The 12,055-nt window shown below is 35.3% G+C and overlaps 2 protein-coding genes across 11 annotated transcripts in view; both read right to left on the bottom strand.

Annotated features, from left to right (window-relative positions):
• LOC127439841 (general transcription factor II-I repeat domain-containing protein 1-like) overlaps positions 1-6,864 on the bottom strand; it is a 51,835-nt gene extending 44,971 nt beyond the window's left edge. For 5 of the 7 annotated variants that reach the window (XM_051696080.1, XM_051696081.1, XM_051696082.1 and 2 more), the window contains exon 1: positions 6,532-6,864. The gene's annotated coding sequence lies outside the window, so the exon portion shown is untranslated. The remainder of the gene's footprint in view (positions 1-6,531) is intronic. The other 2 variants (XM_051696084.1, XM_051696086.1) reach the window with 1 other exon arrangement.
• A 2,485-nt stretch (positions 6,865-9,349) lies between these two features.
• The window catches only part of LOC127439840 (CAP-Gly domain-containing linker protein 2-like), a 45,455-nt gene continuing 42,749 nt past the window's right edge, over positions 9,350-12,055 (bottom strand). For all 4 annotated transcript variants that reach the window (XM_051696076.1, XM_051696078.1, XM_051696077.1 and 1 more), the window contains 2 exons: positions 11,419-11,481; positions 9,350-11,023 (listed from right to left, as the gene is read on the bottom strand). In XM_051696076.1, the coding sequence (XP_051552036.1) occupies positions 11,012-11,023; positions 11,419-11,481 (75 nt within the window). In that variant the 3' untranslated portion in view covers positions 9,350-11,011. The remainder of the gene's footprint in view (positions 11,024-11,418; positions 11,482-12,055) is intronic.

Genomic DNA, 12,055 nt, shown 5'->3' with positions numbered 1-12,055 from the left:
ATCTAACATGACGACTCATTTGCAGCGACATTATCCACATGTGTCTCTTCAGCTTACGGGAGGAAAGCATAAACAGCCTGTGCAATTCAGTCTCTCCACTGCATTCAAGCAGCCTCTCGCTGCAAGCTCAGACAGAGCTAAAGCGATAATGAACGCCATAGCAGTATTTATTGCTGCAGATATGCAACCATACTCAGTCGTAGAGAACACAGGATTTAAGCATCTGCTTAACGTGCTTGAGCCCCATTATAAAGTTCCTACAAGAACACATTTCAGCAATTCTGTAGTGTCTGCTCTAAACAAGCACGCACTGTAATTGTCCATGAATTGTCCTCTCCTCTGATAAAGTGGATATTCTGATATTCCTGAAATTGTTTTTTTTTTGTTTTTAAGTGATAAGTACAAGTGGTGAGATGAAAGGAAAAGACACAGAAATCTGCACTGCTAATGTCTTAATTTTGTTACAATTATTGTACAGTAATTGCACTTTTTTACTTTTGTTGTTTTTATACAATAAAATGCTCTTAAGTTTTGTATTGTAATTTCATTGAAGAAATATGCATAGTGCAGTCATGTATAAATGAGCCTTCACAATAAGAATTATTGCCCATCAGCCACTGTTTTCAAAATAAATAATTTAGATTCTTTGTTTTTCCTGCTATACCGAAACTGTACCGAACCGTGATCCCAAAACGAGGTACGTACTGAACCGTGAATTTTGTAGCCCTAGTCTTGGCAGAAGTTATTCTAAAGAATCAGATATCGGTATCAATATCGGTATCAGCAGAAGTTGCTCTAAATAATTACATATCATTATCAATACAGGTCTCTGCAAAAGTTGTTCTAAATCAGATATTTAATTTTGGTTTTGGCAGAAGTTGTTCTAAATCAGATACTGGTATTAGTTTCAGTATTGGCAGAAGTTGTTCTAAATCAGATACTGGTATTAGTTTTGGTATTGGCAGAAATTGTTCTAAACCAGATATTTAGTTTCAGTATTGGCAGAAGTTGTTCTAAATCAGATATTGGTATTAGTTTTGGTATGGGCAGAAGTTGTTTTAAATAATCAGATATCGTCTCGACACTATAATCAGATAACATAGCATCCCTATAAAAACCTCAAATTTACTGAATTGAGTCATGAATTGTGGTTGACAGGGTGTTCTAAGTGGTTGCTTTCTGGCTCAAAAGAGCCAACCTCCAAATCTATAATGTAATATAATTAACATTTACATACACCTTAGTCAAATACATTTAAACTCAGCTTTTCACAATTCCTGACATTTAATCGTAGAAAAAAAAATTCCCTGTCTTAGGTTAGTTAGGATCACTATATTTTAAGAATGTGAAATGTCAGAATAATAGTAGAGAGAATTATTTATATCAGCTTTTATTTTTCATCACATTCCCAGTGGGTCAGACTCAGAATTTACATACACTTTGTTAGTATTTGATTGCATTGCCATTCAATTATTTAACTTGGGTCAAACATTTTGGGCAGCCTTCCACAAGCTTCTCACAATAAGTTGCTGGAATTTTGGCCCATTCCTCCAGACAGAACTGGTGTAACTGAGTCAGGTTTGTAGGCCTCCTTGCTTGCACATGCTTTTTCAGATCAGATTGAGGTCAGGGCTTTGTGATGGCCACTCCAATACCTTGACTTTGTTGTCCTTAAGCCATTTTGCCACAACTTTGGAGGTATGCTTGGGGTCGTTGTTCATTTGGAAGACCCATTTGCGACAGAGCTTTAACTTCCTGGCTGATGTCTTGAGATTTTGCTTCAATATAGCCACATAATTTTCCTTCCTAATGATGCCATCTATTTTGTGAAGTGCACCAGTCTCTCCTGCAGCAAAGCACCCCCACAACATGATGCTGCCACCCCCATGCTTCACGGTTGGGATGGTATTCTTGGTCGATTTCTTTAGATTTTTCCATGATGTCAAGGAAAGAGGCACTGAGTTTGAAGGTAGGCCATAAAATACATCCACAGGTACACCTCCAATAGATGAAGTTACTGTTTACAAACAAATGCTCCACCCCACCCCTTTCGGGTTCTTTTGGTAGCCCAGAATAGAACTGCTGTATATGGGTGCTTCGCTAAAATTGCGCTGAAACTGCCCCAAAACTGCTGTTTGTGGGGTTGGAACACCCCATTTTCAACAGATTACTGGAGAGCGGGGCTTCATAAAATTCCCACCAGATCGTTGCATCAGGAAAAATACAGGATTTTACATAAATGATGATAATTCAAGGGTCACCGTCACTGTTATCGCGTCTGCTCTATTAGACACAATTGACCTGCAGCAGCAGTTGATATTAACTTTTTTATGAAAAAATTGTGTGAACTCTGATTGCAAAGTACTGCGTGTACCATTTTTTATTCCAAAGTGCTGTCACTTTGACAGATACGAGGTCGATGATCTTATCTGATCAAGACCACGATACATGATAGGAGGAACAGATCCCGTCACCACCACCGTGGCGCATGGACTATTGTTTGTGAAAGGATAAGTGAATAAAAATAATGTCATACAGCAAAAATTATGTCTTTGCATTTATTTTGAATTCAGTAAATAATATTTTTCAATCTGAAACAGATGTTATTAAGTTTATATATCGAATATGATATTGAAGAATATTATTATTGATTGTATGTGGGTTAATAATTTATGCAGTTAAGACACATATTGCATGTCTAGTGGCAGTTTTTATTTTTATCACATTTCTTAGGCTTTAGAAGCGTGTTAAACATGTGAGGATATGTATTCATCAACCTGTTACATGTCTGACATAATCATACAGGCTCATTAAACCAAGTTTAAACTTGTTTTGCTGATATTTCAGAAAAGAACCCACAAAATGTCTCCACTGTAAACCATAGATAAGCCATTTATAATAACTTTTATTAACATTAAAATACATTATTACATTCTATAAAGCCTAAAAGATTATTAAAACTGCAGCACTACCTATTTCCACCATTGAAATCTGCTGCTCGAAAGAACCCATAAGCATGTTTTCCTGCAGTGTGACATTAGAGTAATTTCATCTATTGACTCCAATTAGCCTATCAGAATCTAATTGGCTAATTGTCTAAAGGCTTGACATCATTTTCTGGAATTTTCCAAGCTGCTTAAAGGCACAGTTAACTTAGTGTATGTAAACTTCTGATCCACTGGAATTGTGATATAGTCAATTCAAAGTGAAACAATCTGTCTGTAAACAATTGTTGGAAACATTACTCGTGTCATGCACAAAGTTGATGTCCTACATGACTTGCCCAAACTATAGTTTGATAATATGAAATTTGTGGAGTGGTTAAAAAATGAGTTTTAATTACTTTAACCTAAGTGTATGTAAACTTCTGACTTCAACTGTATATATGATGGTCCCTTATAGCTCGGGTCCCTTTATCAGTTATCAAGTCTACGAGAGTTTATTCGGCCGTTTTATATAATTCGCCATGTGGAAATCTTAAGTCCAACTGCTCAAAGTAATATTACCCATCTTCTCAACAAGCTTCACAAATTGAAGCATATCATCCATGTCAGTAGCACAACGATGCCGTATGACTTACACGCCAAAATGTTATACTTATGGTTACGAGCTTGTTCAAATCACTAACCCAAAGTATGAGCAACAGTAAAACTGATGTTTGCCTAAGCAAACACCACTTATTACCTTGTATGGGAAGGGTTAAGGTTATTTAATAGCTTCATCTTGACACTTCTGAGTTTACCAAATCCCTCTGATGAAAAAGAGATGAGTAAGTCTTTGAACAAGCTTATCCTATTTGCAGGTGAAACTACAATCATCTGACACCTTAAGCTTTATGTATAAACCACTTGTTTTGTACTCTGCACTAAGCTCTTTCCAGTAGCCAAAAGAAATTAGTTAACTATAACAAATATATGTTTTCTTAGAGTCAAACACACACACACACACAAGAAACAATCAACTGGAGTCTCTCTTTAAAATATGCAGGAAAACCAAGGATTCGGACTGACCTGCTTAAATGATCAGATTAATGACTTCCTTATTAGGAGTCCGCCCTGCCAAAATACAGTTTTTTCATTCACGTTATCTGAGATAGTCAGCTCTGTAGGAGGCATAATGCAGCTGGTTCTTGAATTTCTACAGCCTCTATGGTGCTTAAAGATATTACCGGCATCTCAATAAAGAGTATCGTTGGTTTATGAGCTGTTTTGCCCTAAGAGGCTTGTGGCTCTGCCACTGATACACAATACTTTTGCTAACAGCCTATATAAAGATGCTGTACATAGATCCTTTCAAAAATACAACAGTATCTAAATCGTTTAGCTCATGGACTGATCGTTGACTTGTAATTGGTCTTAACTCCTTTCATCCTGGCCGTTATCCAGAGGGCCACACAAACATGTTGCATCATGAAAACACAGAATAGGGTGGCCTGGAAAGATGCTGCCTTGATTTTGATCCACATTGGAAAAGGACACGCGGATCTACACTTACTTTTATACACAAATTCAGTACTGTTAAAGTTCTCTCTGAGCAGAAAGCTTGTCGTAAATGACATGCGGGCATAATGAAATCTTTATCAATATAATGCAATAATCTGAGCTGTGAATCAATCAACCAACAGTTCAAGTACCTTGATAAATACAATGGTCCTGAATGATTACCATCTACATATTCTATGGTATATACATGGTCCTCCAAAGTACTTCAAAGACTGACATGGTACTACCATGGTACCTGTCTAAAAGAAAAAAAAAAAAAAAAAAAAAAGTAATAGCATTGCCTTAGTACATGTCCAAAAAACATTTTGTTTGTTCAAACCAAGGACTCATTTAAAGATATGTTCTCAAACGCTTGCAGAGTGTTTGTAGATTTTAGATTGTTTGTTGTTGTTTATTTGGAGTGCTATTGGTTGTCTTGCCTTAAAGGGATAGTTCACCCAAAAATTAAAATTCTCTCATTTACTCACCCTCATGCCATCCCAGATGTGTATGACTTTCTTTCTTCAGCAGAACACAAACAAAGATTTTTAGAAGAATATCTCAGCTCTGTAGGTCCTCACAATGCAAGTGAATGGGTGACCAAACCTCTGAAGCTCCAAAAGCTCATGAAGGCAGCATAAAAGTAATCTAAAAGACTCCAGTGGTCTAATCCATGTCTTCTGAAACGATATGATAAGTGTGGGTGAGAAACAGGTCTATTTTAAGTTCTTTTTTACTATAAATCTCCACTTTCAAACAGCCCTGCTTAATGCTCTTCTCTCCTAAGAGTTATTCTTTTGTTTTTGCCGATTACCATTCTTTGTGCATATCGCCACCTACTGGGCAGGGAAGAAAATTAATAGTAAAAAAGGTTAAATATTGTACCGTTTCTCAACCGCACCTATCATATCGCTTCTGAAAATACAGATTTAACCACTGGAGTCATATGGATTACTTTTAGGTTTCCTTTTTGTGCTTTTTGAAGCTTCAAAGTTCTGATCACCATTCACTTGCATTGTATGGACCTACAGAGCTGAGATATTCCTCTAAAAATCTTCATTTGTGTTCAGCAGAAGAAAGAGAGTCATACACATCTGGGATGGCATGAGGGTGAATAAATGATGAGAGAATTTTCATTTTTGGGTGAACTATCCCTTTAAATCATTTTACATACACAATGTCCAAAAAAATAAAACATGGAACTTGTAAGTGAAAGGGTAAATTCAAATTAACAATAATTAAGAATTGAGTTTTGGGTATCTATCAATCTAAATATCCTATACTTGTACAGTACTGACAGTAAATTATTCTTGCATAGTTTTTGTTGCAGTTAAAGCGATATCATTAGACAGAAGAACTGCATAGATCTTGACACTCATTGTCTTTATTATTGGATCTGACAGTCTAAAAGTCCTTCGAGGAATTGTGCAAGTTTAGAAACATGTGATATTATTACTCAATAGAAAATTTACGGGGACATATTGACATATGCATAATCTACTACACCAACCTTCATAGTGGAGGCAGTGGTAGATTAGTGGATATGACATTGTAAACATGACCTTCTCAGGTCAGCGTCCATTTCTCCCCGTTACGACGCAAATGAACACCATTTTCATCAGACTGCACGGAATAAACGCGATTAAAACAATCCGTCATCCAGCCAACAATAGAACTGCTGTATTTCTGCGATTTGCTAGCACTCAGATTGCGTTGCCATTTTCTACAAGACAAATAAAACACTTGAGTTGCCGCTACAGTTCACAATAAAACGCTCTACGCAAATGTTTGACTTATCCACCAAGAACAAGTGTGTTGTTGTTTTAAATGCGTATAAAAACATCGCGTTGCGTGTCATCTTTTCGCGTGCACAGCGTTAGCATGATAGCCAGTGTGCTAACACTCCTCCCCCTGAATTATAATCTGTAATTTCACTTTTTCAACATCCATAAAAAGTCACGTGTTCAAGAATCATAACTGTAAATGTCATTTCACATATAAGTAAACAGTATTAGACTTAATCCTTACTAATTACCCCGTCTTTAATTACCTTATGCTGTCAATCCCGGAATAGGTTTATTCTCCGTTTAATCCAATAGTGAGGGCTGAATTCCCATCTGAGGAAAAGCGATAGCTTTCAAGCGATCATAATCTCGAGCGTGTGCCTCGCGTTGGTAGTCTGTTGAAATTTTATCGACGTGATTTATTTGATCAATTTCCCCCGTTTTTCTTAAACGGAGTGTGTCCCCTTTCCCCTTTCTTTGTTCTGTAATCCAGTAAAATTGAAACTCATTCGCCTCCGCTAATCCCAGCCCAACTCAACAACAGCATCTATTGGCTGTAATTTACATACAGGATTAAAGAACCGCTGGAAGAGCACGGGGGGAAACTCTTACGATAAATGTGTCCAACTAACTCTTTTGACATTGTGACTGTAACGTGTATATTCCCCACTGCCCCCTCTCCAAAGCCCCCATTCCATTGTTGTTTTAAGATGAACTAGACCACTATAAATAATCGTAGAATTGTTAAGTAGCCCAATAACAACTCATTGCGGTTTGCCGATGAGTTGAAAAAAACAACAACACAGATTTTAAGAATATACTGTACAAATGCAATAATAATGATAAAATATGCACAATGCATTGTTGATTAGAAAACCTTAAATATCCTGACTCAGATGACCGAATCATTTATAATACAATTGAATTCAGTTTAAAACATTAAAATATAATAATTCAAATTATATATATATATATATATATATATATATATATATATATATATGTATATATATATATATATATCTTAAAAAATAAACTGAATATAAAAATGTATTAACCTATTCTAAACTATAACCTATACTTTAACATCTAATTATATAATTGAAAATAATGCATGCATAAAGTATGTATTTATTTATATAATCTCCTCTAAACATATCTTGAAACTTCAGCAAAAGTTCAATTCAAATCACTCAAAAGAATAAGTGATCACACAGAATGACCATGTTTGTTACCATGTCAGAAAATTTTAATATAGACCTGTGTCTTTTATCTCTAAATCGTACGGTTGACTGGTTTCTTTTCTTTCTTTCTTTTTCTACTTGTTTGTTATTTTTATTTTACTTTAAATGATCTTCTATTACCTGAGTATTAGTGCAGAAGAAGCAGAGGATTGCCCCCTGTTGTCACGATAGAAAACAGCTACTTCAACAGAATATTAGTATGCTTATCAAAACAAATAGTTTGTAGTAAATAAAAATACATGAAATCATAAACATACACCAAAGAATGGCGGAACTGTTAAAACAATGTGTGTATAATATTCTCTGAGGAGCTCAGACCTTTTCACATTATTTGATCATGTATTCTACCTCTAAGTGAGTGTGTAATGCAGAATACATTTTAAAAGAAAACACAGGAATATCAGCCGATTTGAATTACATTTCACTGGGTTACAGAACATTTTGAACGCTTCCAAAATCTTGCTTTTATTGCAATTAAAGCATCACGCTTGCACTATGCAGTTTGATTAATGCTTGCATATTTTTTTTTTCTTTTTTTGAAGAAATCCTAAATTTGTCTTTGTCCCCCGCTTCGTTCAATTATACTGTGATATTTCCCCCTTTAAAAGGGTGCCATACCATCATAAAAGCAGTTTGTGTGTGCGTGCACAACTTTGTCAGTATTTCATTGTTGTTACATTTATATTGGCCTCTTCAAGCTCAATAAGTTCAACTCTAATGGGGAAAAATGCCAAACTGCATTTTTTCTTGACATACTGAACAAAAATATTTGCTGAATGGTGTGCTGCAATAATATTTGCCATGCAGTTAGAGCCATTGTATTGACCTTAAACCCTGAGACATTTAACTTAACTATAACTAAAACTATTGCTAATTTGCAAGGCTGTAACAAGGTAGTAGTAAAAAAAAAAAAAAAAAAACTATTTATTTAACCACTAATCTAATAATATCAATGACGGTTTCAGCACTACAGCCAATTGACTTAAGCCCCTTCTGTTCACCCAAAAATGAAAATTCTCTCATCATTTACTCACCTTCATGCTATCTCAGATGTCTATAACTTTCTTTCTTCTGCAGAACACAAATGAAGATTTTTAGAAGAATATTTCTTCTCTGTATGTCCTCACAATGGAAGTGAATGGGTGCCAAAATTTTGAAATTCCAAAATCCACATAAAGGCATCACAAAAGTAATCCATACGACTCCAATGGTTTAATTCATGTTTTCAGAAATGATATGATAGGTGTCAGTGAGAAACAGATCAATTACTATAAATTCTCCTCCCTCTCACTTTCACATTCTTCTCCTTCTGTTTTTGGTAATTCATATTCTTCGTGCATATCTCCCCCTACTGGGCAGGGAGGAGAATTTATGATAAAACATTTTTTTACTTAAACATGTATCTGTTTCTCACCCACACCTATCATTTTGTGTCTGAAGATATGGATTTAACCACTGGAGTCATATAGTTTACTTTTGTGATGCCTTTATGTGGATTTTGGAACTTCAACATTTTGGCATCCATTTACTTGCATTGTATGGACCTACAGAGATGAAATATTCTTCTAAAAATCTTCATCTGTGTTCTGCAGAAGAAAGAAAGTCATACACATCTGGGATGTCAGGAGGGTGAGTAAATGATAAGAGAATTTTCAATCTTGGGTGAACTATCCCTTTTAAGAAAAACCTTCATTATAATACCTTTCCAATTGCAACTGAAGGTGTTTTCTTCTTTTTTTAACTTGAGGGGTGTGTTGCACTTGCAACTGGGCACAGGTACTTTGGGCCTGAGGTGGGAAATTGTGATTATACAGTAAATACAAATACAAATAATACTTCATAAGATTCTGTTTTGTTAATGTTTAATTATTGATTCTCAGGAACCATTACAGCAATTTCTATTAATGAACTGTTTTCCAACAGATAAAAGGCATCTTTGAATCCAACAGCAATTTGAAGCAAATTCAAATGCAAAACTTGGGGCCAGCCCTATCATTTTCCCTCTTTTTTTTTTTTTGGATTACAAATCATTTTTATTTATTTATGTTTTGCTTGGAATGACAATCACATGAGTATAAAGTTGCTTTATGACCAAAAAAAAGACCTAAATCAACATTATTAATCAATCCGATTTTTAATGGAGAGAATAACTTCTGGATTACCACTGTGAATATATTGATTTATGGGATAGCAGTTACACCTGTGGTTGTTTTTGTATTGTTTCAACATCGGATCTGATCTGTAGTTCATAATTGTATAGATCAGTATAGACAAAGTTCAATCTGATCTTAGAGTAGCACCTACTCAATGGATGCATCACATAATCTAATCTTTGTTCTTGTGAGGGGAGGTACTACAAGTGTATAGGCATTTGTCCTTTTATCCAAATATAGTTTAAACCTGTTTAAGAAGCAAAATGTGTCTTTAGGAGTCTGTACCTATAATGGAACAAATTATGTTTGCTATATGAACAAAATGTCACTTCAAGAAAATCCTTACTGAAAGATGAAAACCACAGAACGTCAATTAAATCCAACCAAAATCCTCACGTATGCATGTAGTGCCTCCCCTTTAGAGTGTAAAAAAAACTCCAAAAAAAACCTGCAACCCTAATTTACCAACATCTGAAATAAAACATCATAGATCAATGGAATGATTCAGAATTGGGGTTTACACTGCATCAGTTCTAAAAACAACAAGTGAAAGCTGTTGGCTCATTGTTGAATTGAATTTAACTACATATTGAGAGTTGGTACTTGTCTGCTAATATTGTATAATAATACAATGGTAAGCACTAATGTTTACTTAAAACCGCAATACTGGCCCTTGTAACTTTATGGTGCACCTTAACTTGCTAATTTGATTCAACATGGTGGCTGAATACTGTATAATTCATTCTTTAAAATTCATGTCTCAATGGAAACACAAAAATGAGCAGGTATGGAATCCAGTATGAGAGCCTGTCTTTTTGATTTACTTGTTTGCTACAGTATCTAGGAAGAGTGACAAGTCTGATTCCTTAACCCTAAGTAGGGAGTTGGCCAGTCTATCTCTTTGATTATTTCATCTAAAAGAAGGTGAAAAGCGTAAACGGCAAATAAATTAATCAGGTAAAAATTGAGGGCAAAATCATTTTCTAAACTGCAACAGCAAACAGGGAGTATTAAGGATTCAAGCATCCTGATCATTGCTCACCCATTTCGAAAGTCAGATATCAATGTCCATCTCAGAGGTAGTCTACAGGGTCAGTGTCAGTTGTCAGAAATTGTACCATGACCTTAAAAACCACTTTTTTAGCATCTCAGATCATTTTAGATATTTTTTAATAAGTGGTTTCTGTTTGTTCATCTATGAAGTCATTGTTTTGGTGTTAACTGTAAACTGAAAATAAGATGTCCAGTGAAGCATTAGTCCAAAGGTCTAGGCATCAAACTGGCTGCTTCTTCTTTTGCAATACATCTCCATTCTTCCTTAAAACATCTGAGAATTGCTTTAGCCCTCATCAGTGTTCTCCCTAGAAGACACATAGGGTTTTGCAGACAAATTTTCAATATGAATACATAGTTAATGCACATTTTTAATTTCAGTGACAATGACAAAGGGTTAGGACACTCAAAATAACATTTCTGTCATCATGTGCTTACCCTCATGTTGTTCTAAATCATTAGAACACAAACCCGTAGAACCGGTGAACACAAAAGGAGATGTAAAGCAGAATGTTAGCTTTCATTGCACTTTCATACAATGAAAGTAAATGGTGACTGGGGCTTACATTCTGCCAAACATCTCTTTTTGTGTTCTATGGAAAAAAAAGAATGTCATATGGGTTTGGAACAACATGAGAATGAAAATGACAGAATTTCTTTCTGTAGTTGATTCTTTATGATTTTTAGACATTGAACTATTAACCTGTTGTGTTAAGGAAGCGTCTTCTTGATGGATTCCATTTGCAGAATTTGCGCTAGCATGTGCCTGTAGAAAGCAAAGCTGGGTTAATTCAACTATAGTTTACAGGACAATAAAGCAGGAGCAAATGAACTGATACACTACATGGCTAAAAGTATGCGAACATCCCCTTTTTATTAAAGGGATAGTTCACCCAAAAATGAAAATTCTCTCATTATTTACTCCCCCTCATGCCATCCCAGATGTGTATGACTTTCTTTCTTCTGCAGAACACAAATTAAGATTTTTAGAAGATTATTTCAGCTCTGTAGGTCCATACAATATAAGTGAATGGTGACCAGAACTCAGAAGTTCCAAAAAGGACATAAATGCAGCATAAAAGTGATCCATACTACAAATCTCCACTACCACGTTCACATCCACATTCTTCTTCTTTTGTTTTTTTGCCGATTCGCATTCTCCATGCATATAGCCACCTACTGGTCGGGGCTGGTACAAGGTGAAGATTTATAGTAAAAAAGGACTTAGATGTTGATCTGTTTCTCACCCACACTTATCATATCACATCTGAAGACATGGATTTAACCACTAAAGTCTCATGGATTACTTTTATGCTGCATTCATGTCATTTTATTTCTGG

This window comes from Myxocyprinus asiaticus, chromosome 4, assembly GCF_019703515.2.
Source record: "Myxocyprinus asiaticus isolate MX2 ecotype Aquarium Trade chromosome 4, UBuf_Myxa_2, whole genome shotgun sequence".
In the NCBI taxonomy this organism is placed as follows: Eukaryota; Metazoa; Chordata; class Actinopteri; order Cypriniformes; family Catostomidae; genus Myxocyprinus; species Myxocyprinus asiaticus.
The sequence above is the reverse complement of the archived record's forward strand: the minus strand, read 5'-3'. Positions and strand labels throughout refer to the sequence as shown.